Source organism: Antechinus flavipes, chromosome 2, assembly GCF_016432865.1.
Source record: "Antechinus flavipes isolate AdamAnt ecotype Samford, QLD, Australia chromosome 2, AdamAnt_v2, whole genome shotgun sequence".
Lineage (NCBI taxonomy): Eukaryota > Metazoa > Chordata > Mammalia > Dasyuromorphia > Dasyuridae > Antechinus > Antechinus flavipes.
The window spans coordinates 38,151,512-38,165,477 of record NC_067399.1 but is presented as its reverse complement, the minus strand read 5'-3'; the positions used below and the strand labels follow the sequence as shown (position 1 = coordinate 38,165,477).

Genomic DNA, 13,966 nt, shown 5'->3' with positions numbered 1-13,966 from the left:
GAAACCAAATTTGTATGAAAATTTAGAAAACACACAGACTTTTATTAACCAATGATATGAGCCCCCAAAAGGGTGAGACCCTACTGAATAAGACTCTAAAGTACAGGCAGGCTGGTGCAGAGAGTTGCAAAAATACTTAAGATGCCCTTGTGTAGTTCAAACCCCTGACTTTATAAATGAGGAACCTGAGGCTCAGAAAAGATTGAATAAGTTGTCCTAAGTGAGGAAGACAATAAGTCAGAGAGCCAGGATTCACCCCAGGTCTTCTGATCATCAGAGCCTTATTAGCCTTAATCATTGAATAGGCATTGCCTAGTCAAACTGAGACCTGTTAAAGATGATAACTTAAAGTCTCCTCCTGCTTCCAGGGCTATTTTCAATCATCCAGAATTGTATCTGGCCATTGGACCCAGATAGTTCTGGAAAACAAAGGCAGGCTGGTAACCTTGCACAGTCTTACCTCACTCAAGTCTCATTTATTTTCCTGTCAGGGAATCCCCTCCTTGAGATAATTAATCTTCAGGAATGAAGGACAAGCAACAACCTTGTTACAAGGACAACTCTTCCTAAGATGTGTAAAGTTTTACCTTCTTTCTCCAATAACAAAGATAATGACACCCGGAAGACAAGACATATAGCCAAGACTTGAAACTCTCCTTTCTTCCTCCTTCCTCAGAGGAAACTAAGGTTGAAGTACCAGCTGATATATGTTATAGGGAGGTTGAAAATTATTTTCATATATTGTGAAGACCGAGTTAGCACCCTGGATACCTTAAAATCAGCTGGAGTCAGGATAAGCAAAAGTCGTTGGTCTTTATTCATGGTCTTTAGGGGTAGGAGTGAATTGGATGGACGCAGAATCCCCACAACTTCTCCTTTTCCTTTCCCGTGCAGAAGTGACTCTGGCTAGTGTTACTCAACCCCATCTAGTCCCTCCTACACTTCTCTGTATACACCAATTATGGAGCCAGCACAGAATAGTGGGAAGGGCCCTTTTCCAAGCGTATGCTTATAGAGTATGTCCAATTCATAATTATCCTTAAGTGCTCAGTTGTCCAATCTCAGTGCATTAACTCAAGAGTTTCAGCCCTTTACAATATTTAATTGGAAAAAAAATAAAATATAACTGAGGGATGGGGAGAAGATTAAAAATTATCTTTACATTTAATTAGAAAAACTGAGATAATAAGGGCTAGTATTTATGATCTGGACTTTAAATAAGTTCATCTGGTCCCCATTATCTGGATAATGAAACAAACAGAACTTGTCTTATTACAATAGAATCATGTGAAACTGGAGTTTACTTACTTTCTAATCCGTACTGTGTTCAACCTCTGAGATTATCTAGTTATCTTGAAACAACTTTTGCACAGAAGTGTCAATATCTCAAACTACTCCTCCTTGGATCTTGTCCCCCAACTCCTCCATGTCCACTGGTTATATAAGATTGTGCCCCCAAATCCAATTGTTCAATCAGTATGACTGCCTAAGATATTATATCAGCTTGGGCCAGTGAAGATATTTTCATGTAAAATAAAGTGTGTCTGCTATTTGAAAGCTTTCTCACATTCTTTACCCCTACATTTCTCACTAGGATGTATTATTTGATATCTGTTAAGGTTTGAATTGTACAAGAAAGTTTTCTCAATTTCTCTTTTATTTCTCAAAGTTTGGATTTCAGCCATAGTCTGCTTCAATATCAGTACATTCAAAAGACTTCCCTCCAGAAGGAATTTCTTTTATTGTTTAAAGTTTCTATACACTTAAATGGTTTTCCACATTCTTTGCATTTTTAAGGTTTTTATCCAATATGAAAACTCTTATGTAAATTAAGGTGTTCCTTACAATTGAAGATTTTCCACATTCATTACATATATTGAGTTTCACATCAATATGAGTTTTCTTATGTCTATTAAGATATTCCTGAACTTTGAAGGCTTTTCCACATTCATTACATAGTTTCATATCAGTTATGACTTTTCCTATGTGAATTAAGACTGCTTTTCTCCCTAAAGGCTTTTCCACATTCACTACATTTAAATGGTTTTTCTCCAGTATGAATTCTCATATGTAAATTAAGGCCTGCCTTCTGCCTGTAGGCTTTTCCACATTCATTACATTTAAATGGTTTCTCTCCAGTATGAATTCTCATATGTGAATTAAGGCCTGTCTTCTGCTGGTAGGCTTTCCCGCATTCATTACATTTAAAGGGTTTCTCTCCAGTATGAATTCTCTTATGTGAATCAAGGCCTGCCTTCTGGTGGTAGGCTTTTCCACATTCGTCACATTTAAAGGGTTTCTCTCCAGTATGAATTCTCTTATGTGAATTAAGGCCTCCCTTCTGACGGAAGGCTTTCCCACATTCATTACATTTATAGGGTTTCTGCCCAGTATGAATTACCTCATGTATATCAAGCCTTCCCTTAAACATGAAGGCTTTCCCACATTCTTTACATATATATGGTTTCTCTCCAGTATGAATTTTCTTATGCATGTTAAGGTGATACGTCTGAGTGAAGGCTTTTCCACATTCATTACATTTATAGGGTTTTTCTCCAGTATGAATACTTTCATGAATATTAAGGTGATACTTCTGAGTGAAGGCTTTTCCACATTCATTACATTTATACGGTTTCTCTCCAGTATGAATTCTCTTATGTATATTTAGGGTTCCCTTGAGTTTGAAGGCTTTCCCACATTCATTACATTTATAAGGCATCTGTTCAGAATGAATTACCTCATGTATGTCAAGGATTCCCTTAAACATGAAGGCTTTTCCACATTCTTTACATACAAATGGTTTCTCTCCAGTATGAATTTTCTCGTGCCTCTTAAGGCTATCAATCCGAGTGAAGGCTTTCCCACATTTATTACATTTATAAGGATTCTCCCCACTATGAGTTGTTCCATGTACAACAAGGCTTCTTTTCAACCTGAAAGCTTCTCCACATTCATTACATATATAAGGTTTCTCTCCAGTATGAATTCGCTCATGTTTATTAAAGGAATCTTTGTCCTTATAAGCTTTTCCACATTCATTACATTTATATGGTTTTTCTTCAGAAGGAAGTCTATTAGGTGGAGAAAGATATCCCCACTGCCTAAAAGTTTTGCTACCATTATTATATCGTTCAATAGGATTTTCTTCTTGAAGATTTTTCTGTTGAACACTAAGGTGTGGTTTGCAGATAGATGCATTACCATATTCACCAAATTTACCAGCTTTCACTCCAGCATGAATTCCTCCCTGTACACTAATGCCTGAATTGATGTGGAAGGTTTTGCCACATTCATTAATTCTATGAGGTTCTCCTTGGTACTCTCTATGGTAATGATTCAGTTTTGAGTAGTAACTGAAAAGTTTCTTGTATTTATTAAACTTACAAAAATTCTTCACCATGGAAATTCTGCTGCATGATGTTTTGCTATGCTTAATTACTAGCTTCATGGACTGTCTTTCCAGCCTTTCTAATCCAGTGTCATAATTCCAAGCTTCTCCCAATTTAGATTTGTATAAACCATCCTTTATGAGTCCCTCTCTGGATGTCTCTCTGATAGTAATACACTGTTGTGGAGTTGGCTGCTTGGTTTCACATTCTCTTTTTTCAACAGGGGAATCTGAAAGGAACACAAAAAAGTATCAGCTCCAGTGCTCAATATTGTGGGGAAAAGAAAACTACTTTATGCTCAATTCTAGATTCAGTCATCTCCATTAGGAAGAAGGGTGACTGATATGGACAAGGTAGAAGAAACATGATCAAGAGGGAGCTAAAACCTAAAAACAGATGAGGGAAATTAACAGAACTGCCTAAGACTTAAAAACGGTTAAATTTTCAGAGAAAAAAACTAATTCTAAAACCACAGAGTATTACATTACAATCTGATCTCTGATAACAATGAAGAGATAGTGACTGAAGCTGTAATTTTATAGATATAACCCAAATCCTAGATGAAGAAACTCGCAAGAGAAAGTTGCTACCTTCTATCAAAGTCATAGCTTAAGAGCTGCTAAGACAGCAAAGTACTACTGCCATAGTGCATAGATTCATCTTTGTGAGTTCAACTGGGTCTCAGACACATTCTAAATAAGGGTCCCTGCCCCAGTTTCCCCATCTGTCACATGAGCTGGACAAGGCAATGTGAGACCATTCCAGGATCTCCACCAAGAAAACTCCAAACATGGTCACAAAGTGTTGGACAGGACTCAAGGTCTTAACAGAAAAGAGCATTGACAGGGGAAGTGAATTGTCCAATGTCACACTTAGGAAGTGTTAGAGGCAGGCTCTGAACTTAGGTCTACTAACTTGGAAGCTGGTGTTCTTTACATCTGGTAACACTTCAAATGCTTGGAGCATGACTTCATAACTTATATTTCACTGCACTAAAAACATCCCTAAATTTTTTGAGATAAAAATCCAAACTGTGCCTTCCAGTTGTGACACTAATTAGGTACTTTATCATGAGGAAGTTATGTTATGCACATCCTCAGGCCTTATTCTAAAACAGGAACAATAGAAACATACATCCCAAATGTTGGTTAAACAATGGTAAACGTAGTACTAGATTATTAGTTATAGTTATTAAGTCATTATTTTTATTACAGAAATATATATAATTGTTATTAAATGATCTTAAAGACAATTTTCCATGAAGCAGTGGAAAGAGACAGCACAAATTAAAGGTGGGAAAGGAAAAGGAGGAAGTGGATAGAAAGTGTAGATGGCATCTTTATAGAATCTGTCATCGAAAAGAATGAGACAAATTGGAAGGATGATAAAAATCAACAAGATACAGCCATGATTTGATTTTTTAAAATAGAGGTCAGACTTAATTATACTTGAAAGTTCTTTTCCCTTTATCTCTCAGAAAAGACTCTTCAAAGATAAAAAAATAATCTAATAATTTAAGAAAAGAAAACAATCAAAGATATAAAGGATAGTACCTAACATATGGCTAGAAGGCTAAGTGTGATCAAGAAGAATGACAGCTGTTTCTAAGACTAGAGAGAAATACATGAGCAGATTTACTAGAAAACCATTTCTTCAGATGAAAAGTGAGGTTACCAAAGAAATACTAAAGAAGGGAAAGGGACCTGTATGTGCCAAAATGTTTGTAGCAGCCCTGTTTGTAGTGGCTAGAAACTGGAAAATGAATGGATGCCCATCAATTGGAGAATGGCTGGGTAAATTGTGGTATATGAATGTTATGGAATGTTCTGTAAGAACTGACCAGCAGGATGAATACAGAGAGGCTTGGTGAGACTTACATGAACCGATGCTAAGTGAAATGAGCAGAACCAGATCATTATACATTTCGACAATAATATTGTATGAGGATGTATTCTGATGGAAGTGGATTTCTTTGACAAAGAGACCTAACTCAGTTTCAATTGATAAATGATGGACAGAAGCAGCTACACCCAAAAAAAGAACACTGGGAAACGAATGTGAACTATCTGCATTTTTGTTTTTCTTCCGGGTTATTTTTACCTTCTGAATCCAATTATCCCTATGCAACAAGAGAACTGTTCAGTTCTGCAAATATATATTGTATCTAGGATATACTGTAACATATCTAATATATATAGGACTGCTTGCCATCTAGGGGAGAGGGTGGAGGGAGGGAGGGGAAAAATCGGAACAGAAATGAGTGCAAGGGATGATAATGTAAAAAAATTACCCTGGCATGGATTCTGTCAATATAAAGTTATTACATAAAATAAAATAAAATAAAAAATAAAATAAAATAAAATGTTAGAAAAGTGAGGTTACAAGAGGAGTGCAGGATGGACAACCACAGCTCCTCACGTCAGGCCTATGAACCTTGAAAGACAGCTCTAGGCCCATCATTTCCAAAATAAGTCACTCTAATGACCCAGTCAAGACCCTGCTGGCAGTAAGTCCTCTCCCTACCTAGATTTCTGGGTCAGAGATTTTCAGCTGCATCTGACCCTAAACTCTTCTGAGGGATTTCTTGGCAGACATTCATATCTCAGAGGGGTCTGTCATTTCCTTCTCCATATCATGTCACAGAGGAGACGCACAGGGTTAAGGGACCTGTCCAGGATCTCACTACAGGGAAGTGTCTGAGGTCAGACTGGAACTCAGAATCCTGAGGATCCTTCAGTCTAGGGCTGACACTCGGGGGACGGCACCCCCTGCCTGCCTGGTATTTACTCACCCTCAGAAATGCATCTGGGATCTTCTTCCCTTGATAGCCAGGGAGCTTCATGTCTCTCCAGATGAGAAATCACAGTTGGTTTAGTTACTGGAAGCCCTGCTCAAGGAGAAATATGTGGGAAATGCTGAGAACACAGAGCCTCCTCAGAACTCAGTCTTGGTCTCTCTCTACAGAAAAAGGACATGTCTGGAAGCGCCAGTGGAGAAGCATCAATGACCCCTCAAGGAAATTTCCCTCAGCAAACATGAGGGAAGGGACAGAGCCGTTGGTGCAGACACAGGACAGATGGGGTCACTTTCACCCATTCCTAGTCTTCTGGGAGAAGTCTTTCCTTCTCTACCCGGGGGCTCTATGGAGAACCTGAAGCCTGGCTGAGCAGAGAGTGTGGAAGGAGAGCCTGCAGGGCTGCAGAATGAAGCTGCTGATTTCCAACTGGACAAAGAAGGACTTTTTGTCTGGGAAGAGCAACAACTGCTCACAAACTGCCCAAAGGTCTGAGGGCATCTCTATGTGAAAGGTATTTGTGTGACTCTCCTTCCCTGTCCAGCAAATTCAAATTTAGCCAAATTCTTCAGCCATCCACAGCCATAGACAGAAGGAATTTACTGATCTTGCAGTGGCTCACACATGATGCTCTCCCTGCCATCTCTGCAGGTTACCATGGGATGCTCCCCCAAATCTGCCATGTCCTGTTCTTTGCTCTTCAACATTTGCAATCCTAATTACCTGCACAGCTTAGCCGAGGGACAGCCATCTCTGGAATGAGGCTTTTCCTTATCCCCCTACCTGCTATTGCTATCTCCTTAGAAAAGACTTGTTTTGTACTGAAATCTAGATTCTGGGTGTCTCTGAATAGTACAGAAGCTCCATGAGGGCAGGACCTGTCTAATTTTTCTTTGTCACTTAGTGACTACCATAGTTCCTGACTGAGTACAGTCATAGCTAAATGAATGATGATTGGATAACTGAAAAGAAGTTAGCTTACCAAGAGAGACAAAGTTCTGGTAGTTCTCCAGCATCACTTCTCTGTACATGTCCTTCTGATCAGGATCCAAATAGCTCCATTCCTCCTGGGTGAATTCCACAGCAACATCTTGGAATGTCAGTAATTTCTGAAACATCAAAATACCATATCTTGACAAATAAAAGAAATTCTACTAATGGAGGGTGGGGAGAAAGGGAAGGAGATACTTAGAACCAAAAAATGAAATAGTTTGCTTTTTTAAAATTTTATTTCCTTTTTTACTTTTTAATATAATATTCTGGTTTTTCAAAATATATGTAATTTCATCATTTACCCCTGCAAAACCTTGTTTTCCAAATTTTTTTCCCTCCCTATGCACTTCCTCCTGCCATGGACAGCAAGCAATCCAATATAGGTTAAACATGTACAAGTCTTCCAAATATATTTCCACCTTTATCATGCTATGGAAAAAAAACCAGCGCAAACGGGGGGGAAAAAGAGGGAGAAAAAAAAGAAGCAAATAACCAAAAAAAGTGAAAATACTATGTTTTAATTCACCTCCAGTTTCCATAGTCCTTTCACTAGATGCAGATGGCTCCCTCCATCACATATCCACTGGAACTGCCTTAAATCACCTCTCTGATGAAAGATCCAAGTCCATGACAATTGATCATATCTTGTTGCTGTGTACAATGTTCTCCTGGTAATACTCACCTCACTTAACATAACGTCATACAAGTCTTTCCAGGCTTTTCTGAAATCAGTCTGTTCAATATATCGTACTGAATAATATTCCATTACATAAATATACCACAATTTATTCAGCAAGTCATTTTCCAGGTCCTTGCCATTACAAAAATTTTTACACATGTGGCATCTTTTCCCAATTATATAATTTCCCAAATCTAGAAAACCTAATCTACTCCTCCACTGATTGACGACTCTATTTCTGAGCCAGTCACAAGTGGTTTTGATAACCACTGCTTTATACTAGGTCTGGCACAGCTAGGCCAGCTTCCTTTGCGTTTTATTTTTCATTAATTCCCTTGAAATTCTTGATCTATTGATATTCCAGAAGAATTTTGTCATTTATTCTAGCTCTGTAAAGTCATTTTGTGGTAGGTCAGATTGTCCTTGGGAAGGCCAGCTGACACCCCATGGTGCCCATGCTGAACTCATGAGAACCGAGCCAATTATGCTGCATACAGCAACACGAGCCAGGAACTGGACGGCGCAGACTGGGGCCGGAGTCTGGACCTCGCTGTGTCCTGGAGTAAGATCAGAACGGGTTGGAAGCTGTTAAGGGCTATACTGATGCTGTCTTCCCTTTGCTTGTGGCAGAACCTTTAGGCCAGAAAATCAGCAACTTGACTCCAGAAAGGAATGATGAGAGCCACTGGGTCTAACAAGGACCTGGAAGCTGGGGTTTCTGGATTCTGTTTGTTGTTTCACATTTACTCTCCAGAAACCCCAACTTTCATAGTACCCTGGCCAAGGTCAGCAAATACCTAGACTTGAGACAAAGGTCTCTTTATGTGGCAGGTGATAGTACAGGTGATATAGTCAATTATGCTAATAGTTTTCCTAGTATTGAACCAGCCCTGCATTCCTGGTATAAATCCTACTTGGTCATAGTGTATTATCCTGGGGATGATTTTCTGTAATCTTTTTGCTAATATTTTATTTAAGATTTTAGCATCAATATTCATTAGGGAGATTAGTCTATAATTTTCTTTCTCTGTTTTCAGCCTACCTGGTTTAGGTATCAGTACCATGTCTGTGTCATAAAAGGAGTTTGGTAGGACTCCTTCAATCCCTATTTTTTCAAATAGTTTATTTAGCATTGGAGTTAATTGTTCTTTAAATGTTTGGTAGAATTCACATGTAAATCCATCTGGTCCTGGGGACTTTTTCTTAGGGAGTTGATTGATAGTTTGTTCTATTTCTTTTTCTGAGATAGGAGTGTTTAGGATATTTACTTCTTCCTCTGTTAGTTTGGGCAAGCTATATTTTTGGAGTATTTTTCTATTTCATTTAAGTTGTCGAATTTATTGGCATAAAGTTGGGCAAAGTAACTCCTAATTATTGCTCTAATTTCCTCTTCATTAGTGGCGAGTTCTCCCTTTTCATTTTTAAGACTAACAATTTGATTTTCCTCTTTCCTTTTTTAAATCAGATTTACTAAGGGTTTGTCTATTTTGTTGGTTTTTTCATAGAACCAACTCTTAGTTTTATTAATTAATTCAATAGTTTTTTTACTTTCAATTTTATTGATCTCTCCTTTTATTTTTAGAATTTCAAGTTTAGTGTTTGACTGGGGGTTTTTAATTTGTTCCTTTTCTAGCATTTTTAGTTGCAAACCCAATTCATTGACCTTCTCTTTCTCTATTTATACAAATAGGCCTCTAGAGATATGAAATTTCCCCTTATTACCGCTTTGGCTGCATCCCATACATTTTGGTATGATGTCTCATTATTATCGTTTTCTTGGGTGAAGTTATTAATTATGTCTATGATTTGCTGTTTCACCCAATCATTCTTTAGTATGAGATTATTTAGTTTCCAATTATTTTTTGGTCTGCCTCCCCCTGGTTTTTTGTTGAATGGAATTTTCATTGCATCGTGGTCTGAAAAGGATGCATTTACTATTTCTGCCTTACTGCATTTGAGTTTGAGGTTTTTATGTCCTAATATATGGTCAATTTTTGTATAGGTTCCATGAACTGCTGAAAAGAAAGTGTATTCCTTTCTGTCTCCATTACATTTTCTCCAGAGATCTATCATATCTAACTTTTCTAGTATTCTATTTACCTCTTTGACTTCTTTCTTATTTATTTTGTGGTTTGATTTATCTAATTCTGAGAATGCAAGGTTAAGATCTCCCACTATTATAGTTTTACTGTCTATTTCTTCTTGCAGCTCTCTTAATTTCTCTTTTAAGAATTTAGATGCTACACCACTTGGTGCATATATGTTTAATATAGATAGTGCTTCATTATCCATGCTACCCTTTAGCAAGATATAGTGCTCTTCCTTAACTCTTTTAATTAGATCAATTTTTGCTTTAGTTTGATCTGAGATCAGGATGGCTACCCCTGCTTTTTTGACTTCACCTGAAGCATAGTAGATTTTGCTCCAACCTTTTACCTTTTAACCTGCATGTATCTCACTGCTTCAGGTGTGTTTCCTGTAAACAACATATTGTAGGATTCTGGCTTTTAATCCATTCTGCTAACCGCTCCTCTTTATGGGGGAGTTTACCCCGTTCATATTTATGGTTAGAATGACCAATTCTGTATTACTTGCCATCTTGTTAACCCCGGTTTATGCTTTTCTCCCTTCTTTCCCCTTTCCCCCCCTTTCCAGTATTAAGCTTGTGAGCACCACTTGCTTCTCACAGCCTGATGAAAAAATTTTAAATATAATATTAGGAAGGAGATTATAGAAATGTTTCATAAGGATAATACACTATGACTAGGTTTGATTTATATCACAAGATTAGCTAAATTTCAGTAAAATTGATCCTATCAATAACAAAACTAAAAGAAATCATATGATTATCTCAATTGGTGCAAAAAAAAAAAAGCTTTTAAAAAATAGAGCACTCGTGTTTATTAAAAACGCTTGTAAGAATAGGAATACGGATTTCCTTACAATGATAATTATTATCCATCTAACATTTTCAGACAGTATTCTCTTTACTGAATATAAGCTAGAAGCCTTCCCAGTAAGATCAGGGATGAAACAAGGATGACCATTTTCATCATTTTTGTACTAGAAATGTTAGCTACAGCAATGAGAAGAAAAAGTAATTGGAGCAAATAGCAAAGACAATGAGGAAAAAACCGTCTTACTCTTTGGATAGGATATGATGACATATTTAAAGAATGCTAGAAAATCAACTTAAAAAACTACTCAACTAGCCACTTGAGCAAAATTTCAAGACATAAAATCAACCCACAGAAATCACTGGCATTTGGACACATTACCCACAAAGTCCAGCAGCAAGAGACAGAAAGAGAAATTCCACTTAAAATAACTACAGACAATATAAATATTTGGGAGGCCTTCATATCTTAAAGCACTCTCCAGTCCAGGTTGATGGGTTCAAGTGTACACATGCTTACAGAAAGGCAAAGTGGAGAGTGCTGCAGTGGATTTCCAACGCCATGGATTCACAAGCTGGCATTCAGAGTCCATCTCTACCTGTGCCCCCCAAGTACCTCCCGGCCGTGTCCTTCCAAAGGAATACAGCTTTCTCCTTCTCTCCCCTGGTCTCTCCAGATGCGAGAAGAACATTCTATCTGTGCACTTGTTATCTCTGACAACTGCTGCATGACTGGCCCATTTTCCCTTCCCGTCACATGATCACCAAAGACACCTTACAATCCTGTTCTTCTATGTTCAGCAATGTTTGACATGGAAGCCTTCTCACATCTACTCAGGCCTCTAAATTGTCCTCTGTGTGAAATTAACTTTTAATTCTTTGGAGACTGTTGCACTCGCAATCTTTCTGACCTATAACAACACTGGTAGGATGCCTGGTATTAAAAACAGGGAATGTTACTTTCCCAGGAAGCCTGGGGGTCATCCAAGGAGTTCTGTAATTTCCTGAAGATAATCCAGTTTGCTCCATTTCTCCTGTGTGTCCTCCAGGTACATCCTAATGGGCCAACTAAGCTCCTTCTCCAAATGCTGGTAGCAATCTGGACAACAGACATTCTTCATGTTCTTGGTATTTCCCATATGGATAAAATACTATTCTTGTGGTACTTCCTGACACCACTTAGTGCTAACTCCTTGGGTAATTATGGACTTCTCTCAAGAAATCTTTTAGGGTTGGAGGACACCAGCACAATTTCCTATGCAAAAAGAAGCATGTCCAGGCCCTCACCAGTCAATCCCTTGGACTCTATACTAGATCTCTTCCATCACAGTAAAGACTACTGGCAAATATCCATACCATAGTTATGATCAAAACATCACTGAAGAGGGTTATTTGCAATGCTGTATCTATCAAAAATCTTGAATGATTTTGATGTAAACACTCCTTGTACAAGTGATTGTAAGTCACCATTTCCCTAAATGAAAACTGTTTTTTTTTAATCAACAAAACTAAGGGCAGTGGGATCTTGTTTCCTGTATTTTTCAGTTAGGTGTGAAACTGAAAAGATGTGACCTTTTGTCAAACACTGATGGAGAATATCAACTTATTTCCTACAAATACCCAGATTGAAGATTTCTTCAATTTATAGAGAGATGACTCCCATAAAAATTGGCAGAAACTCATTTATAGAGAGATGACTTTCATATAATATGACAGAAACTAGGCACTGACCCACACTATGTAACAAGTTATGGTTGAAATGGGTTAATGATCTGGACATAAAGAATGATATTATAAACAAATTAGAAGACAGAGGATAGTTTACCTTTCAGATCTGTGGAGGTGAAAGGAATTTGTGACCAAAAAAACCCAAAAACTAGACATCATTATCGATCACAGAATAGATAACTTTGATTATATTAGTTTTAAAAGATTTTGTATAAACAAAACTAATGAAGATAAGATTAGAAGGGAAGCAATAAACTGGAAAGGCATTTTTACATTCAAAGGTTCTGATAAAAGCCTCATTTCTAAAATATATAATTAACTCAAATTTATAAGAATCCAAGCCATTCTCTAATTCACAAATGGTCAAAGGATATGAATAATTTTCAGATGAAGAAATTGAAACTTTTTCCAGTCAAATATAAAAGTGCTCCAAATCACTATTGATCAGAGAAATGCAAATTAATACAACTGTAAGAAACCATTACACACCTGTCAGATTGGTTAAGATGACACAAAAAGATAATGATGAATGTGGGAGGGGATGTGGGAAAACTGGGACTCTGATAAATTGTTGGTGGAATTGTGAATGAATCCAACTATTCTGGAGAGCAATTTGGAACTATGCTCAAAAAGTTATCAAATTGTGCATACCCTTTGACCCAGCAATGTTTCTACTGGGCTTATATCCCAAGGAGATCTTAAAGGAGAAAAAGGGAACCATATATGCAAAAATGTTTGTGGCAGCACTTTTTGTAGTGGCAAGAAATGAGAAACTGAGTGGATGCCCATCAATTGAAGAATGGCTAAATAAGTTATGGTATATGGATGTTATGTGTAATGTTCAGGCTAGCTTTCTGGAGGTCCTTCAGACAGGCCTTGTTCTCAGCAGAATAGACAACACGAAAATAATCAGGAATAGAGTCTAGAGTCTTTATTCTCTCTTTCACAGTCTGTGTCTTTCATAGCCTGACTCAGTCTCAGTCTGACCCAGTCTCCTCCAGCAATCTGACAGTCTGCCAGTCTCAACCAGGCTCCATCTGAGTCTGATTTTGTCCCCAGTTCTCCTTAAATACCATGTTACAATTACATCATTAGAGTATACTGAGTATAAGCCAATCTAGAAGGACTATATCATTATATCAAACTAGAGTTATTATATCATTACACCACATTAGATATATGTGATCTAGAGAATCATTATCTCATCAATTCACCTGAGTTAATAGCTTCTTTCAAGTATATGTCTCCAAAGCTCGGCCCTCTACATCTACCACTTTCTTTTGTTTTAGAACACAGGTGGTCACGCCCTCCTTGACTTCTCAGGAAGGTGAGAACACCAAATCAGATATTGTCAGCAGGATTGCTCTGGACTGAAGGGTCTTACTTGAAACAGGTATATATAAATCCCTCAGCATGGGAGGTAATAAACAATCACATAGTACTATAACACAGGCTAGTAGTGCTGTAACAAACAACATGGATCAACA

The 13,966-nt window shown here is 37.6% G+C and overlaps 1 protein-coding gene across 6 annotated transcripts in view; it reads right to left on the bottom strand.

Annotated features, from left to right (window-relative positions):
• Positions 1-13,966, bottom strand: part of LOC127547585 (zinc finger protein 260-like) — a 65,847-nt gene that overhangs the window by 17,140 nt on the left and 34,741 nt on the right. The window contains exons 2-4 of one of the 6 annotated variants that reach the window (XR_007950211.1): positions 7,166-7,292; positions 6,181-6,276; positions 186-3,618 (exon numbers count right to left, since the gene is read on the bottom strand). The exons of 1 other annotated variant lie outside the window; for it this stretch is intronic. Coding sequence is in view for 1 of the 5 variants with exons in the window: in XM_051974493.1 (XP_051830453.1) it covers positions 1,967-3,618; positions 6,181-6,276; positions 7,166-7,292 (1,875 nt within the window). In the remaining 4 variants the exon portion in view is untranslated. Of the gene's footprint in view, positions 1-21; positions 3,619-6,180; positions 6,277-7,165; positions 7,293-13,966 lie in introns of those variants that run through there. 4 more of the 6 variants (XR_007950210.1, XM_051974493.1, XR_007950212.1 and 1 more) reach the window with 4 other exon arrangements.